This window comes from Sceloporus occidentalis, unplaced genomic scaffold, assembly GCF_023333645.1.
Source record: "Sceloporus occidentalis isolate IW3139 unplaced genomic scaffold, rSceOcc1.0.p SCAF_1, whole genome shotgun sequence".
In the NCBI taxonomy this organism is placed as follows: Eukaryota; Metazoa; Chordata; class Lepidosauria; order Squamata; family Phrynosomatidae; genus Sceloporus; species Sceloporus occidentalis.
In genome coordinates, this window is record NW_028316981.1 from 183,279,167 (window position 1) to 183,298,597 (window position 19,431).

Consider the following 19,431-nt stretch of genomic DNA (forward strand, 5'->3'; position numbering starts at 1 on the left):
GTTAAAGCAGTATCAAAGTGCTTTACCTGCATAGTGTGGATGTACTCTCTATTAGAGTGGTACCCAATTTTTTGAAAAGTTAGGTGGAGCCGCCATTTATTGCTGTGTAGTGTTACCGCAGCAACCAGTGTTGCGGTGCTGCTGCATAGCAAAAAAGGAGCGCACGAAAGCAACTCCAGTGACGCTGTGACACCACAAGCACTGTAGGACGGCGTGGTTACATCACAGCTGCGTTGTGCCATTTGGACGCGACGCAGCTGCGATGTCACCAATGTGTACAACATGTGGGCGGGGCTGCGCAATCATGGCACCCCCCACACGTACTATGGTTAGGGTCCGTGTGGTTGCCACCTGGTCCCTAACCCTAAAATCTGCACCAGCACAGCGCAAAAGGGCGGTCTTTACCACATCTTAATTGGTTGGAATACAATTCCAGCATCAGCCATTCCAATATACTGTTGTCCATAGAACCAACTTTTTTGAGCACTAAATAAAGAATCCTTCCACTTGTAAAGAACCAAATCTGCTGTTATTTCCAATGGTTTTCACTTGTTCATTTGTAAAAACCCATCTTGAGTTCATTTCCTTGGTCATGCTAGAATGCAGCCAAATGTTGGGAAGGAACAAGCTTTGAGACAGAGAGATGTGGATGACTGTTCAATTATATCGAGATTTGAAATGTATAAAATGTTTATCACTCTCCCGTTGTTTGAACTTGCACTCCTTGCACTGGTGACCTCTGTAGAGCAAATCTGGAGTACATTACTTTTTGGAATTCAGCCCCCCAGAATCCTCAAGCCAAAGGCCCTGAGATTGAGGACTTCTGGGCATTGTTGTACAAAAAAGGTAACCATATCCAAGCTGAGGTGTTCAAGAAACTGTTGTTCATGACATTGCCCTTTTTGTAATCTTATTACTTCCCTTATCCTTCTCGACAAAGGTATAGTCCTGATCTCTACAACATCTTGTGATAATGGGTTCCATGGCCATTGGTGTCTTGTGGATGGTTCACAGCAGTTTGTGTTGTTTTCCTGAATTTTCCAAACCTCAACCATTCTGCTAAAAAGTGTGATGGGTATGTACTCTAGAAATGGAACCCTCCAGTTCAACCAGTTGCCTCGATCTTCTGCTGGTGCAACTTTGCTCTTCCCCTAAAAAGAAGCTCACTGTGGTGCCAGCTCCCACCAGCTGGCCTTTGGCACAAAATGCTTCATAGCCTGTGGCAGGGAGCCCAATCCCCAGCATGGCCAATTCTGGCTGGCACGCACTGTACTCACTCGCAGCCACTGCCCGCTGCCATCCAAATTTTCTATCTCATTTTCTCTCCTGCAGATGGAGGTAGTTAGCACCTTCAAGAGAAGCGGCTCCTTTCAGGGGGCTGTCCGACGCCGCTCTTCCGTCCTCAGCCAACTGCACGATGTAACCAATATTTCTACCCCCACTCACGTAATTCTCTCCGCCGCAAATGCCAGCGCCGGTGCCGGGAGTGAGTCTTGATTTCCTCTTACTGCTTGTGGTTTTAAAACAAACAAATCAAACACAAAAGAAAAAAAAACCCATCCTATTTCTGCCCTCTTCCAATATTCCCTTCCTTTTCTTCTATCCTCCCACCTCCACGCCTTTGGTCCCTCGTTGCTGCAATCACTGTTGCAATATTATTTCTTTCAGTTTTTTTCTCTGTCCGGTCTCAGTCACGCCGGATTTACAACTTCTTATAAAGCCATACAATTTCTTCGCTTTGCCCTCTCCTTTAGCCACCTGCACCCTTTCTCTCCTTGGTTTGCTCGTCTCTTTTGCCTTCTCTATTAGTGGCTGTTGATTTTTAATGGACTGGCATCAGATCCCCAGCTGGTGACATGAGGGCTAGCATGAGTGTGGGTATATGTTTGCAAGGAAGGAAAATGGAGCAGGCCAGAACAATACCAGCTGGGGATCCAGCCTTGTTTCGCAGCCTAGCCACGCATCTAGATGGTGATTGGTGTTTATTGTGGTGTTTGGTGTGTGTTATTCACTGTTGTGCATGTCAGAGATTTGAGGGTTGGTTGGAGGGTTGGACATCCAGAAAAGAGTGCTAGATTTAGTGACATGGAGCTTTCAGACACAACTCATCATGGGGCTAAATCTGAAGTCACCTGCTAGCTACAAACAGGGTCAGGGTACTTTTGGCCTGGATTAAATTTGGAAGAAGCCAAGACAAAAGGGACAGTTTTTGCATAACAGACCAACTGGCATAATAGAGATCCTGCCTGCTAATCATAACTTCATTCTATCAATTGCATCTGACACAAGAATGGTCTGACAGGCAGACTTGTTTCACTTCCTAACACGTGATGAGACTGACCCACCTCACCAAGCCCAACCTAAACTGGAAGAAATGGAAGTTGCTCAAAAGTGGATGCTGGTGGATTGTTGCCTTCCGCATGCCTTCACTTCCGACGCCATGATTTCAAGTAGCACGTACCACCTACACTTTGCATTTAGACCAGTGTAAAAACAGCTTGGCCCCCAGAGAATCTTAGAAGTTGTCTACTTTTGCCCTGAAAATGATGCTTAAAATAGTAATCTTAACACTGGTATTCCGAGCACTGCCACCTTACAGACAAACTGACAGAACAGCCATCCTTTTCCACATAGAATATGAAAATTGCAGTTCTGTGTGGAAGAGGATTCCCCAGCTAACACAAGAATGTCTTGTGGTCCTCCAGTAGGTGTTAGACTGCAACTCCCACCACTCCTTGCCCTTGATTACATTTCCTAAGGCTGCTGGAGGTTAGAGTTCAATTTCTAGAGGGCTGCACGTTCCCTACTCCTGCTCTAACAGAATTTGAAACTTCCTAATCAAATTAGTCTTCCCAGGTTTTTTGGAAGAACCCATGCTCACCAATACATTTGCATGATGTCCATATTTGAATAGGAGCCATCACATTGAAATTGGTTTGCCACTGGTCTGAGTTTGTAATATAGACAGCATGAAGCATGGAGGAGATGGGAGAGCAGCTCGAACACATTTGAGGATAATTAGTTTGAGAAAAAGAAGGAAGCTGGAGATAGCCCTTTAGGCGGGACTTTAAAGATGCAGAAAGGTGGTTGTGGAGGGATTTTGCTGCAGTGGGATGAGGCAGAGAAGGGAGGCCTTTGCCCTTTGCTCTGAAACACAAGGTGAGAACTTGTCTCTTGGGAGCCACTACTGTGATGTCATGTGTCACAAAGAAAGTTGTAGTTTCCCTGTTCCTTTTCTCCTTTCTCAGTCCACTCCCTGTGCCTCACCCTCCCGTCCCTCAGAAACTGTGCCTGCTCCTTCTTGCCTTCTTGAAAAGAATGCCTCTTATTTTCCCAAATTTTTTTTTTTTGGGCACAACAACGAAAGATCCAAAGAGGTAAGCTTTGTATTCTCCAGCTGCCGGACTAGGTTCCAGGTTTTCTTGGCAAATTGGTTTCTTTAGATGCTGAATTTGAGACTATTTCAGTCATTTGGGTTTGTTTGTTTGTTTGTTTGTTTATTTGTTTGTTTGCGTTCCTTTTCCTTTTCTGTTTTTTGAATCAATCAAAGCCATGCTGGTGGTCATGCCAGCACTGTGGTGTGGTGTGGTAGATTCATAGTGCCTTTGGGGTATGACATGCCGCGGTCTCGCTTTTCAATGGAAGTGCACCCTACAGTGTAAACCTTCGAGTATGGCCTTGTAATCTTTGCTGCAGTTTTAGCTCTCTCTCTCTCTCTCTCTCTCTCTCTTTCCTTTTTTTAAAAAAATGCTGCCTTTATATTAAACTCTGTTCCTCCCTTCCAGCAAGCTGCTGTCGCTCCTTGGAAAACTGACATCCATTTAATGGCCTTTGGTTTTTCCCCACCTCTTGCATCTTGGAAGCACTGTGTCTGTTTTCTTTTCTTTTCTTTTTTAAAATTCATTTTGATGATGATTTTAATTCTTATTTTTTAGGAATCATGTTGTGGATGGCAAATGGGTTTCTTCACCCAAATTTTTCCAAAGGGGAGTTTGTCATTTCAGGCTCAGAGAATAAACAGGGACAAGCTGAAACAGTTTGGCAGACAAAACAGAACATCAAGACAGCATCTCCATTCACCTTTCCCCCCACATCTCTTTAGTGCAAATCCATTGAGCAGTTCTATCTGTTTCAGCATACTGAAATGAATGAACCTGCACAAGAATTCATTTCAGTATGGCGTCTGCTAAAAAAAACTTCCCAGCAGGTTATGTAAACCTTAGTGCTCCCTTAACCTTCTATCTAGCCTCTCAAAATAAAGCCAAACAGCCTTCTATGGAAAGGTCTCTAATTATATTGTGGGCACAGAACTGCTGAATATTTACAGACTTTCCTCAGTACCCACAAAGAGATCAAGGAACCTCAGTAATTCAGCTGAGGCCCTGGAAGCCAATTCTTTCCCCCTGAAATTACTTTATAGCCCATCTGTATAGGGTCATAGTAAATCAGTTATGTTTGCCTTGAAGAGTAGGCAAATGTCTGCTGCACCAATGCTGGTCGCATTTTTGGACATGCACTTTGTTGCAAAACTCCAACTGACCAAAGACCTGCAAGAGCAATCAGACACACACAGAAAGAGTAAAGAGACTGTGATTATTGATATGTCTAGAATTCCAGCTGCACCAGCTATCTGGAAATCAAGGATACATGGTTCATCTAACTATTGCAAATGTACACTTAGACGAGGCTTCCAAGAGTAACATACAGAAAGGTAATTCCATCTTGAGATGGTGTAATGGTTTGAGTGTTGGACTATGCCTCTGGAGACCAAGGTTCAATTCCCAGCTCAGCCGTGAAACCCACAGGTGACCCTGGGCAAGTCACATGCTCTCAGCCTCAGGGGAAGGCAATAGCAAACCTCCTCTGAACAGGTTGCCTTAGGGTCACCATAAGTTGGAAATGAATTGAAGGCACACAACAACAACAACAACAACAACAATTCCATTTTACAGTTGCATAAGTATTACAGGTTGAGCATCCTTTATCCAGAATTCCAAAATCCGAAATATTCCAAAGTCCAAAATTGTCCACATGGGTGGATGATAGTGACACCTTTGCTTTCTGATGGTTTAGTGTACCCAAACTTGGTTTCATGCACAAAAATATTTAAATATTGTATAAAATTACCTTTAGGACATGTGTATAAGATGTGTATGAAACATACATGAATTTTGTGTTTAGACTTGGATCTCATTTCCAAGATATCTCATTATGTGCATATGTGCAAATACAGGTATTCCAAAATCCAAAACATTTCTGGTTACAAGTATTTTGGTTAAGGGAGACTCAACCAGTATTTTGGTCATATTGGAGGTTGGCATTCCCTTCCTCCTTTGCAATGACCAAAGCTCGTGTGGACTCACCATGTCCCTCCAACAGCACCCCCACCAGCCATTTTGTGGCTGGTGGAGAGCGGAGAGAATTGTCTGGCAATGTTCCCATAGTGAGACAGGCCAAAGACATCACTTGGTGGACCCTGGTGGAAGATGTTTTCTATAACCAGATGCTTCTTTGATTCTCTCCACCACCTACATTGGGAGAGGGATGCCGAAAGAATATAGTGAGTCCTGTGGCTGGGGAGAGCCATCGTGGAGTTCCACATGCAGAACTCTTATGCTACATGGATCTCATATAGGATCTCAGACTCAGGAAGGTCAAAGAGTGGTTAAAGGATGGGTTTGTCCCCATGTTCATAAATGGAACACTTATGAATAAAGTGAAAAGCCTGTAAATCTGAATCAGGAGAGTGGCCATTCACCACTCACTTTGGATTAATTAATTATTAGGATATGGTTAGATCAAGGAGAAGCAACTCTGCCAGCAACTGTTCACAAGGAGGGCAAGTTTATACTTAAGAGATCTACTGCTATGAGGATAGGGAACTTTTGGCTGTCCAGATGTTTTGGACTCCTGTTCTCAGAATCCTTAATTAACATGTCCAGTGGTAGTGGTAGTTGTTGTTGCATCCCGTCATGTCATTTCGCATTATAACGGCCCTAAGGCAAACCTCTCATGGGGTTTTCTTGGCAAGAGTAATTCTGGGGAGATTTGCCTTTGCTTTCCTCTTAGGCTAAGAGCATATGGCTTTCCTAAGGTCACCCAGTGGGTTTTCCTGACCAAGTAGGGATTCGGATCCTGGTTTCCAAACTCCTAGTTGAACATCCAAACCAATACGCTAGGCTGGTTCCTGGGTATTGGCCCTTGAGTTTATTGGCTTACAAGTGTATGAGTTCAAACAAAAATCCACCAAACAGTGATACCTTTATTGGCCAACTGAAATGCACAGTATACTTGTTGCAAGCTTTCAAAGCTCCACTGGCTACTTCGTTTAATTTTCTAAATGGCCAATAATAGCAATAATAATTATTATTATTTATTTATAGCCCACCTTTCTGTGCAACACAACCTGGGCGGCTTACATGTTAAAACACAGAATCCATAGCCTAACAACCCACCCCCAACACAGCCACTCCTGCATATTTTCTGAAGTGTATGAGCTGTAGACCAAAATACCTGGAGGATCAAATGTTCTTGCTGTATACAAAACAGAGACACACTAAAAAACAAAGAAAGAGCAAATATGTACCTTTAGTTTGCATTTGGGCACAGACACATTTCTGGCTTCTGGCCCACATTTACTAGCTTATTGAAAACCTTTTTCTCACTGGAGCCTGAAATGAATTCCCTCTCTTAGCCCCTGTCCCTTGCACTTTCCCCATCCAACTGTCCCTCCCCTATTCTTTCCCTTTGCAGCTGGCAAGATACCATGGATGGAGCCATCTCGATGTCAGCCGGGAATTGCCTGTGGTGTTAAAAAAAGAAAGAAAGATACAAAACAAACAATAAACCAGCAAAAAAAAATGCTCCCCTGCTTCCAATTTCCTTCCCTTATTCTCTCTTCACCCACCCCCATCCCATCACTGCTGCTTTCTGCTTACTCATGGGGACTGTAGCAACACATGCTGCTACCAAATGCAATCTGCCTTTCCAGAAACCCTTACCACCAAAGTAAAGTAGGGGAGTAAGAAAGGAACCTACCAACCAACCTTTAGCTATTTTAGTTTACCCTTCATTATTTTCCATAATGTCTATCAAGGAGTCATACAGAGAAGCATTTAACATACTTGCTATTCGTCAGTGTCCATTTTATAGGATTGTTTCCTTCTGGAAAGGGTACTTGTAGTAGGTCTTGCCAAACTTTTGGGTCACTTAAGGAAGAATGTAGATCTAAAATCCAGAACGACCACATACTCAGCATAACGTACTCAGAAAGTTGGTCAGAAAATCCAGCACGATAGTAAGATCCTCAACCAGAATCCAAGTATGGATCTGACAGGTTCACATTGTTTCAAATTCCTTTGAAGGATCCAATCTCTTAGGAACATCACCGTCAGGGTCCTAAAAATGGAAATAGGTCATATTAATCAAGATAATAGCATTCTCACTCCATATGCCTACTTACAATATTGGGGTCAGGAGTGAGGGAAATGCAATAGATCCTACAGGTGGACATTTATTATTGTCCTGCACACTTTTATAGTTGTAACCATCATTGGTTAATTGTCATTTTGAAATGGAGGATGTGCTGCAGATTTAGTTCCCTCATCATTTGCATGAGGCACGCATTCAGGAATACTACTGAATTCCTGGAAAGGAGCTAAAGCTGCCTCCCTTTCCTGGTGAATCCAGAGTAGGGGAGGGTTGACCTTTCCAACAGTGCTCCGGATTTCAGAATGGGATAGACCCAAGACCCACTAGTACTTCTCCCCTCTCCTAACTGTAAAACTATTGTAACTAGCAGTTTGTTGCCCAAAATCTGTTCTTCAGTCTGACCTCATGTTAGGCATGAGTGGTGTAGCTGTTGTGTGGGAGGCAAAGCAAGAGCATCACACACACACACACAGGAATTCTTTCCTCCATTAAATTTTCCTTCAGTCTTTTAATTTCTAGCATTGGAGTGACTTAAAACTGCTGTTGAACATTTAGGAACACAATTTCAGTATTGAAAGAAACAGGACAGGCACAATTTACCAAGGGAACAAGAACATAACAAATATATGAGTTCTAGATGTTAAGGATGATTAGCAACTCTGCATTGCTAGGAACCTGGGAGATGAAGAAACATTTCATTTGGGGACCAGGTTTCATATTTATAGGGTAAATGCCCCCCACCCACCCCTGGTGTTACAACCTTGGAGGTGACTTCTGGCAGGCCATTTTACTTTGTACTCCTGAACCTACTAAAAATCCACTGAGAACTGAGGTAGCTTTCAAAGTGCCACTCCATCATCCCCATAGCCCTGGCTTGGTCTTCTATTTTTTGGCCAACTTCCTGAGCAACCAAGCCTTTGGCTTTTATATAGTGATTAGCTTTAAACACTTGTCCTTGCATAGGGAGGGGGACCTTAGCTCATCAGTGGAGTCCCATAGTGGCTTGGAAACTCGAGCCTAAATTTCAGCCAATGACCAAGACTGACCCAGACAGCAGGACCCTTGAGCAAGTCAGGAACTGTAGCTTGGTAAGGGTGGGGAAGATTTTCTGTCATACTACTGTCAAGTCACTTTATGCTTGTAGTGGAAACATAGAAGACAAATGTCCCATTTCCCTCTAGCATTTCCTTTGTTCAGTTCCCGGCACCCCTGAGCTGCTAGTGCAGAGGAATACTGAATGATGCATTTCTAACATAGGCCTAACGGCCAAAATAATAAAGGTGCTCGCTCGCTCAGCCCCATGCTTTTCCAACTCAACCTGCTGGCTCATCCCTGCTCACCCCTTTTCTGTGTCTTAACATCTGCTTTTGGCCAGGGCAGGGGCAAGAGGGCAACTCTGCGAGGCATGGATGGAGGCACCAATGACACCGCATGAACTCCTTCTCATCAACCTCCTCTTCCCTCGTCTCCTCCCCCCAAACAGCAAGGATGGGCCTCAATACTCGAAAGTTTACCGTACTGTTGCAACAATGCATGGGGTCTTTCTTCTCTTCTCTATCCCGAGGCTGTGATGAGAGGCATCGTTCACTGTCTGTTTGTGCTGTTTTTGCTTTTTCTGAAGTCACTGTAGTTGCTGGGGGTTGGAGGGAGGGAGCGTTTCTTGCCTTGTCTTTCTTTCAGCATGAAAGCAAGCCCTCCCCACTCATCTCTGCTTCCACCATCCACATTTTGCATTCTCCCAAACAGGCTTTTTGCTACATGTGCCGGTGGCTGCAAACCATGTCCCGTCTTACGTTTTCATCCACACAGCACCACGTTTTTTCCCAAGAGGTCAGCTTGCCACATTGGGGCCATGGCTTGGTTGTCAATCAAGTCTGATGGTACTGCCAGCTTCCTTGAAACCAAACAATAAACAGAAACCATGCCCACAGATGAATTTCCTTTTTGAAATCCTGGTTATGGTTGATTCCTCACCACTGCCACCCTGTTTGGGCAAGAAAAATAGATAACCAACCTTTTGTTGAGTTTTCAGACATTTTAAAAATCCAAAGGATGCTACAATATCATTTTATTCAGCCTTGCCCAACTCCTGAGGTTGTGCCACATTAACCAATTATAGAGTTAGGAATCCACCTTAACTGCCATGACTGCATTCTATGGTATCCTGCGGTCTAAAGTATGTTGTTAATGTGCTTTCAAGTCAACTCCTATCCTATCCTATGGTTTTCTTGGCAAGATTTATTCAAAGAACTTTACCATTGCCTTCCTTTGAGGCTGAGAGAGTGTGCATTGCCCAAAATCACCCAGTGGGTGTCCATGGCTTAGTGAGGATTTGCATACCCTTAGGCTTGCCATATCCCGCCTGGGGGCGGGACTTTCCTGGTTTGGGGCGGGTCCACACGGTCCCACCCTGGTTTGGCCCCACCCCCGGGATTCCCCCCCCCCCCCAGCGAGGCCCTGGAGGCGGCTCCATGATCGGGGAGTCCTCCAAGGCCTTGCTGGGGCTTGGGAGACGCTGTCTCCCAGGCCCCAGGGAGGCCTTGGAAGCGGCGTCCTCCAAGACTTCCCTGGGGCTTGTGGGACGCTGTCTCCCAGGCCCCAGGGAAGGCTTGGAAGCGGCATCCCCCAAGCCTTCCCTGGGGCTTGGGGGACGCTGTCTCCCAGACCCCAGGGAGGCCTTGGACAAGGTTTTAAAATGTAGGACCTTTTTTTTTAATTTCCTGGCCAGGAAATAAAAAAAGTCCTACATTTTAAAACCTTGTCCTACATTTTTCCCGGTTTGGAGGTCCTCGGGGATGGCAACCCTACATACCCTCTACCATTTAAGAGGTGAAAATTGGGATGCATATGGCCAAGCAACCTCAATGTATGGTCAAGATGGCAATAGCTGTCTTGAATCCCATTTGGGGAGAAAAGCAGGATATACAAAAGTTATTAATGAGGAAGAAATAGCCAGTGTGGTGCAATAGTTTGAGCACTGGACTACAGCTCTGGAGACCAAGGTTCAAATCCCTGCTCCTCATAGAAAGAGGATGAATCAGGATTGTCTTTGCTATATTAGTACAATTTATATCCTGGTCTCCAGTAGTCCCAATTCAACATTCAAACCATGCTGGCTCATTTACAGTTTAGGGAGGTATCATGATGATAAAGTGGAGGTTGTCATACTTTGGTCAAAGCATGAAAAGTAATCACTGGAAAAGACAATTATGTTAGGAAAGGTAGAGGGAAATACAAAAAGAGGGAGGCTGTATGATAGATGGATCTATTCTATTAAGGAGCTCATGTGCATGAATTTAAAGGACCTAAGCAGAGCAGTGGAAGTCAGAAAATCCCATGGGGTCACCATGAGCTGGGACTGATGTGAGAACAACAAATTCAGAATGTTCAGCTGGGAAGCACTGCTGGTGCATCTGACCACACTACAACCCCCAGGCTCCATAGAATGCAGCCATGGCTGTTAAAGTATGAATGGGCCCCTGGTCCATATGTGTTAACTGTGGCTTCCCTGGTACTTGAGAACAGCAAGCAAACACCAAACAAATAGGGAGTTTGCATTCAACTTGGTGGTGCACAAATTGCAGAGGCCTAGTTTGATTCATATCATTGCAGCAAGGCAGGTGATGTGCTTACAATTCCTATATGGCACAGGAAGAATTGACATGAGCAGGTCATAATTTCTGTCCCCCATTTACTCTTGAGTTTTAGAGCCAAACTACCCAGGAAATAAAATAATGGGTTTTTGTTTTGTTTTTTGGTCTGTTGTTCTTTTTCACCATTCGGCCTGTGACAGTTTTTTCCCCTACTAAAAATACCCCCTCCCCCCACAAAAAAAACCCTCCCGCTAACAAGTAATCCTGGGAACTGGGGTCGTCTGGGTTCCAGTTCCCAGATGTTTTACTGACCAGAAATCCTAATGGACCCAGTTTCTGGGCAAGTAACATATAAGAAGAAAAAATACATGGAACAACATCCCTAACTGAGCAGTGGTAGAATGATGCTCTGGGACCCACTATTCCTCTCAGTTATGGGTGGCTTCAGTGTGTCATTATCAGCTCTGATGAATCTACCTACAGATTTAGAATTAATCTACCATATAAATGCAGATTTACTGAGAAGCCAAGTTTAGGTACTTACCTGAGACATTGACTCAGCTGTCAGCAGGAGAAGTAAAGAATGCTGGAACCAAAAAGGAATAGCAATAATTCAAACAGACAAGGCTAACATCAACACACTGTAGGTACAGAAATACAAAAGGAAAAAGAACTGGAAACATCTATCGAATCAAATTTAAGACAGACATTGAGGCTGCATAGTGCAGTTTGACACCACTTTAAAGGCTATGGTTCAATGCTATGGAATCCTGGGATTTGTTGTTGATATCTCACAAAAACTGCAAATCCCAGAATTACATAGCATTGAGCCATGGCAGTTAAAGCAGTGTCAGACTGCATTATTTCTGCAGGTCAGATTAGACCTTAGCCTCAGGATGGTTTTTTTAGAGGTTTTATTCCTCAAATTAGCCCAATGCACTTCAGCAAGAAAAAGTCATATGTTAAAGAAAAAGGAGGAGGGACAGGACATATGATACAGAATAAAAACTGGAAGGGGTTCCTGTAGTTTAAATGGTTGTGTAGATTATCAAGAACTGTTGCTTGTCTTGCAACCGGGTAACAAGCAACATCTGCTGATAATTAGTTTTTACACAATCATTAAAAGTACAAGAGTCTTCTCCAGTTCTGGTAGCCCTATACAGGTATATATTAATTAATACATGTAAGCAATTATTATTAAAAGCATTTGGCCTCATCTGTCAGAGAGCTCTGGTGCCTCTGCCTACAGATCCCAGTATTCTATGATTCTATTCTGTAGAACAGAGTCATGGCAGCTGAAGTGATATCAAACTGCTTTATTTCACCAGCATGGAAACACTAGTGGCAGAGAAAGCTCATTCCCACTATAGTATTGATTAGGTTGAAAATTTGTCTGATTTCTTCAAGCTCCTTTTGTGAGGCTGTGGGAAATCCTTTGGCTCTCACACGTAGAAAGATCAGATTAGATTTATCTGCCTGTGGCATAGTGTCCGTTACAGACCAGGACTGTATTCAGCCTGGGCTAGATATAATCCCTGATGCAGGAATTTGCAAACCCACTCCTTTGCCATTCATACCCACAATTTATTAAGTGGTAACTTACCACAGTTTGCATGCAAACTGGATGGTCTCTGTTGTCTTCCGTTGCCTAACAAGATGTTCACTTCTCTCCTGCTTCCCTCGACTTCAGGTGCGGAAGTATGAAGATCTTCACAGCATGTTAGGACAATTCAGATCATTGACTCTTGGCCAAGTGGTGATATGCACATGATGGTAACTTGCCACTTGGTAAAGGAGTGTATGAATCCCTATAGGACAACTTTAACCAGAACTGCTAAATAAATAAATAAAAAGATTTGGGTCCTAGTTTTGTTTTGCTTCTGTCTGAAACCAAAAATCAATGGGCAGCATTCCAGTGCTAGATCCATATTTCTGTCATTGCTGTCTATAGCAATGAGGAGTACTGATTCTCTTCTCACAGAAAGTATGACATACATCCACTCAAACTCCCAGTACAGAAAATGTTAACTAAGGAAACACAGTTCATGTTCTCTCTTACCACCACCATATTTACTTGCTAAACAAGATTTGGGGATCTCATCCAGTATTTCTGCCATTCTTGCATGCTTCTGGATTGTGTCCCCCCCCCCCCCCCACTTTTGTTTGTATTGCTTTGTATTGCTTTGGTTTTTTGTATGTCTCTTCTAAGCCTTCTGCTCACCCCAGCCCTTTAGAAAAGGGGCTGGATTTGGAGTGTATAAAGCATGGTGTAGCATGAAGAAATCCAAATGCATGCGTTTTTGCATACAGTCTTGTGCCTCCATTCTCCTTCTGTTCACTGAGCCTGCAGCCTGTATCTCTTGTCCATCAACAGTGTTTTGGGCACTTTTCAAGATGGACAACTCTTATCCCTTTTCCAAGAAGACATATGACACAAGACATCCCCACCCTTCTTCCACACCAACATCTGCCAGGAATTATAGGCCACTAAACAACCATACCAGGAGCAAAATGTCCTAGATTTTATTTTGTTTATTTTTTTCGCCCACAAAACACTGCGGGAGCAGGATCTTTCATTGCATCAAGATGAAAGTGGCAGCAAAAAAAAAAAAGAAAAGAAAGAAAGAAAGAAAGAAAGAAAGAAAGAAAGAAAGAAAAGAAAAACGCTGCTTATTTTATTTATGTGCTAACTTTCCAAACCTGAAAGATGCAGCAGCAGGTCCATTCTCTGCTCCTGAAACCAGAGCAGTGAGAATATTTTAAGCTTTCCCCTGAAGCTGGGGAAAACAGCTGCTGGCAAATCACCATCTGATGAGTTAGCTGCTGCCATGTTCTTAAACAGAGAAGACATTTAGAAAGGACCAGATGAATTTTAAAAACCAGTGTCAACCTAGATTAGCATAGGGGTGGTGCGAGGGGGTAGTCAGCGAGAAAGACCAGCGTAGCCAGGAAATATTGTTCCCCCCAAAACTGTCTAAACCAAAAAGTCCAAGATTTTTCTTATGAGAAAAAGTAGATACACATTTTTCTCCTCCCGATCCTGCTTTACTTTAAACTCATTTCTACTCTGCTGCATGCAGAGCTGCTAGATTGTTTACACCTATTATAAAAGGTGTCTGGCCACCTACCACTACCACACCTTTCCATTCCATTTCGCCATTCCCATTTCTCGCCTCTTCTTCCATTGATGGCTCTTATTGTTGATTTGTTTTGTTTTTCCTTGCTCTTTCACACCCCTCCCTTTGTCCTTCAACCCCCTGTTCATTAATATCTACCATGAACCATTAAAATTTCCAAAATATAGCCAGGCCATGGGAGGAAAATAAACTGTTTATCTTGCCGAACAAAGGAAAGCAACATAGGCTGCCGTTATAAGTGATGAGGGAGGCAGGTAGGCTGACAGTGTCTTGGGATCCTGGAACTGCTATAAAAAAGAGAGCATGTCACCCATGGCAGAGCAGCTGTTTAACAAAAAGCTGACTTAGATCTCTTGGCTTTGGCTTGCCATAAACTGTGGAAGGTGGATAAAAGCAGTGCTTAGCGGTAGGACAGATGAGGTCTAGCTTTAATATCCTCTGTTAAAAGCTCTTCATGTACATTGTCATCATAGCACTGGTTGTAATCATAATTCATTTCTCTTGGTACTGCTAATTCTCTAATTGGACATAGAGACACTTTAGCATCCTCACCAAGCTGCAGTTGCCAGGATCTTTTGAGCATTAAACTGTTATAAAGCTGTGATCATCTTGACCTGTAAAAGGAGCTCATGGGGCCCAAACAGACAGGCCAAAATAAAGCTGCTTCGGGTCACTTTGGAAGTATGCTGTTTAAATGATGCATGCGTCCTAAGCGGCTGGAAACTGTGCCAAAGCCACGTTCCAGTCCTAAGGACTGGAGCACAGCTTTGGTGCAGCTTCTGGCCTCTTAAGATGCGTGTGCCATTTAAACAGCATACCTCCAAAGTGACCCGAAGAGCTTTATTTTGGCCTGTCTGTTTGTTAGCAAGGCTGGGAATTAATTTACTAGAAATGCCTTCAGGATCTTGGACAGCTACTGATAGCAACTGAGCGATAGTGCCTTGTCTCTCATGGCCAGGAATTTATTTATTCAATTTATATCCCACTTTTCTCCCATATGGGACCCAAAGCAGTCTAAAGCAGAGTGAGGGAGAGAGTTAACTGGTGGGACTATAGAGTCCCATCCCATCTCGTCAGTTGTCCCTTTGACCAAGACAAGATGGCAGAGGGTCATCAGTTAGCAAAATCGTCAACCACAGCCTCACATTGGGTTCAGCAGCTGTGAGTCAAGCTCTCATTCTTTCTCTCTCCTTCCTTCCTTCTGGCCTTCCCTGCAGATCCGCGTAGTGAAAGCGTTCCGTAGCTCGCTCTACGAAGGGCTGGAGAAGCCAGACACAAAGACCTCCATTCATAACTTCATGACGACGCCCGAGTTCTTGATCAACGACTACATCCACAACATCCCCCTCATTGATGATACAGACGTGGAGGAGAGCGAGGGTCTCCCGAGACGGCGCTTCCGGGCCAGCCCCCCACCATCCCCCAACAAGAATAACAATGCCATTGACAGCGGCATCTACCTAAACACCGATGTCAGCAAGACACCTACCTCCTCGTCCAGCCCAGTCAGTCCGCTCCACAGCATGGAAACCTCCCTCTAACACAACCCCACCATGCAATCGGTCAACGTGACTTTGTGCACAGCAACAGGGGATGTCCGGTTCCTCCTGGGAGATAAGGACTAGCTGAGTGAGTCAGGAAGGAAAGCGGGCAGGAGATGGCCTTTCTCCTCTTGACGCTGGAGGCTTTTTTCTCTCAGTGGGGTAGAAATGGACACGGTTTCTGCCACTGGATGGCTCAGGCAAATAGAAGAAGAAGAAGAGAAACTGAGTGGATTCTATGAAAGTGATGAGACATACTGTGTGTGGGGAGGGGGGAGATTTGTTTTTTTCAGAGCCACCCGCGAAGGGTTTGGGCTGAGTCCCGGAGGGTGTACAGGAAAAACCACCCATTTCTCTAGTCTGTTCTTTGTTTCTCTTTGGACACAAAACACACTCACCAAACCCACGACGATTTCCCCATTTGGGGGGGTTGCTTTGATTTATTTCTGGGACCTCTATTCAGTTTGGGTTTTTTTCTTCCTTTGTCTCCAAAGTTTAAAAAAAGGAACTATATTTGCACCGGAAAAAAAAGAAGAAAAAAAGAAAAAAAAGGAATAATCTAGACATCTATTATCCTAAATATATATATATGATACCAACCGACAGATGTATTAACGGACCTCCTGACCATAACGCATGCCTGTTATCAAACCCTTCTTTCTTCTTATCCCCTGTTCCCTTCACCTGATGGAATTTCAGCCTGGGGCAATTTTGTTTTGGTTTTTTTTTAAAAAATCATTGCTCGCTGTAGCTTGTATTTTATATCAGGGTTTGCCGGGAAAAGAACAAGGATTATATCCTTTAGGGAGGGGGAACTGACCATGGGGCAGATGCTGAGTAACTTAAAAAACAGAAGCACAGTAGGGCGCAGTGGTGCACAGATGCAGAGTGACTTAAAGCAGGGCCCTGTTGTAGTGACACCAATTGGGAAGCTCTGGGGACAGGTCTTTAGAAACAATAGGACACCCCCCCACACACAAAAAAAAAATGGTTCCTCTTTTCCTTTCCAAATGCTCAGATCCAAATGCTTCCTCTAGCTTGTGATTTTAACTAAACTTCCAAGAAGTATCTGAAGAGTATTAGGTGGGAAGGTGGGAGAACCTATTATATTGTTTGGGGATTCTTTATGCACTAAAAGAAAGAGGAAACCTATTTTCTAGTATTTCCAGTTACGAACTCAGACCATTAGTCAGGGCTGCCCGATCTGATAGTCAGCAAGTAACCTGGGATCTATCAAAGGTGTATTTCTCAGAATCCTATCTTTCACTTCCAATACAAAGTCATAAATTCCAAGCTCTCATGGAATTTGAAACCATAGAGGCAGTGACGGCAGGTGGCTGCAGTGCCCATAGTTACAACAGAGTCGTCCCTCCTATGTGACTTCTACTCCGTTTGACTTAATGACACAGATTTATATTCAGCATGATTCCAGAGTTCAGTCATGTTACCATGCCTTCAAAATGCCCTTTTATTTGCACTTTTGGGGAGGATTCCTTCCTCCTGACCCAATCACGGTACATGAGGACTCTAGGCTGGGAGAAACAAGGCTCCAGGAGGTTAGGACACCTCCCAAAGACCTTTTTAGAATAGATAGTCCATCATTACAGTCTTGAAAAGAAAAAAAAAAAAACACCAACGACCTCACATAGTCACAGAATCATAGAATTAGAAGAGACCTCAACAGCCATAAAGTCCACCCCCTGCCATAGAGGAATACACAATCAAAGCACCCCCGACAGATGGCCATCCAGCCTCTGCTTAAAAGAAGGATATTCCACCACACCCCAAGGCAGCATATTCCACTGCTCTTACTGTCAGGAAGTTCTTCTTCATATATATATATATATATATATGTGTGTGTGTGTGTGTGTGTGTGTGTGAGCCAGGAAATCCAAGTTCAGCCCCAGCAATTCTCACAACCAGAAAATCTCACAGATTACTTTGAAGACCTTGCCCACGAAGCATGGCAGGGCCTTCAAGATAAGGCACCCATCCTAAATAGAGGATGTAGGGTGCCAGTGATGGAGAGGCAGAATGAGAGAGAGGCACAAGTAGTCAGTTGAGCACAACCCACTGAGAATTTTCCTGTACAGATACCGCTGAGATGGGCAAGTGCTTTGAGGGTTTTGTGCAGCCCCTGAAAGTTCAACAAAGTCTCTTTGGAGGATTTTCTGGTCCAGTGTGAGCTTTGTATTATTTAGCAAGAGGGGAGTGCTTCTCACTTGGACTTCCCGCCTCGTGCACCAAAATGGACAGGACAACTTTGGAGATGGCAGAAGCAGTTGCTGTTAAACTGAATGTATTCCTGGCCCATGTTATGCAGATCCTATGAGTAGTGCCGTGAAGCATGCACTTCGTATATTTACTTCTATCCCACCCTTCCTCCAAGGAGCTTAGAGTAGTTTGCAAGGAGTGATTCTACGTTACAACAGCTCTGTGAGAGAAAGCAAATCAATGATTGTGAAGTTGAAGGCTTTCATGGCTGGCATCCATAGTTTTTTGTGGTTTTTTTGGGCTATGTGGCCATGTTCTACAAGAGTTTATTCCTGACGTTTCGCCAGCATCTGTGACATCTTCAGGAATAAACACTTGTAGAACATGGCCACATAGCTCAAAAAACCCACAAGAAAACTATCAATGATTTGCCCAAGGACTCCAAACACACTTCATGGTAGAGTGAAGATCATCCTTGTCTTAAGCATGATACATTAAATGATATACCTTTGTGGCTATCATATGCAGCTCTCATATTTTTAAGAGCCCTCACTTTATTGCAGACTAAGCCATAGAAAATGAACTGGTATAAGTGCAACCCCCATATCTTCGAAATTCACTTGCCCACATCTGAAAAAAATATGTTCTCTCTAGGCATTATTAGGTCCTCCAGTGCAATTCTATGGTCAATTTCTGGCCTAAGTATACCATAGAATTGTGCAGGTGGACCTAGGAATGCCTAGAGGAAATATTCTCTCTAGGCATTTCTAGGTCCTCCAGTGTGAATCTGTGGTATGCTCAAGCAAGAAGTTGTCTTATTGAAAGTAATAGGGTTCCCTGTTATTCACAGTTTCAGGTACCCATGGAGGAGTCTTGGAACATAACCACCATGGATATAGGGGTTGTACTGTACTGAGGTGTATGGCCCAGTGACAGCACAGTAGTGACTAGTCAAACATCAAGAACCAATTAGTTGGAGACTTGTGACATACGATTTGAAAAGCTCCTTAACTGCCAGGCATGGAGAATTGTTTCCATCAAATCAAAATGGCTTTGACCTCTCTCACTGTCTCTAAAACTGCCTGAAATGTACCAGGTCACGTTCTATAACTTCATTTCTCTCAGAAATGATCTGCAAGAAGCTCCAAAATGTCAGTGACACTCCATGGTGGTTGATAGAGATGTGGGTAAAGAATGTAGGTCTCACACAAGTTAGGACCAAGGATAAAGCATGGGCTTAAAGAAATGAGTGGCCAAAGCATCTGAGGTGGAGGACAGGCAGTTTTGTTTTTCCCAATGTGCCAGAAAACAGTACCATATTCATGCCTGTTGGCTACGATGGTCTCCTTCTTTCTTGGGAATGCTCCAGGGACTGGCAGCTGATGGTTCATGGACCGGCACTGGTCTATAGATCACCACTTTGAGCAGCATTGCTCTTGAAGTCTTTGGTGCCATGGCCTGCACAGATACAATTCTTAAACTACATGGAGGCCGCCCAAAACTATTTGTGATTCT

At 43.8% G+C, this 19,431-nt stretch overlaps 1 protein-coding gene across 8 annotated transcripts in view; it reads left to right on the plus strand.

Annotated features, from left to right (window-relative positions):
• LOC149322992 (plasma membrane calcium-transporting ATPase 3) overlaps positions 1-17,549 on the plus strand; it is a 173,602-nt gene extending 156,053 nt beyond the window's left edge. For 3 of the 8 annotated variants that reach the window (XM_089485894.1, XM_089485904.1, XM_089485912.1), the window contains 2 exons: positions 1,333-1,486; positions 15,379-15,497. In XM_089485894.1, coding sequence (XP_089342020.1) covers positions 1,333-1,486; positions 15,379-15,404 — 180 coding nt within the window. In that variant the 3' untranslated portion in view covers positions 15,405-15,497. Of the gene's footprint in view, positions 1-1,332; positions 1,498-15,378 lie in introns of those variants that run through there. The other 5 variants (XM_089485876.1, XM_089485881.1, XM_089485886.1 and 2 more) reach the window with 3 other exon arrangements.
• The last annotated feature ends 1,882 nt before the right edge of the window (positions 17,550-19,431 follow it).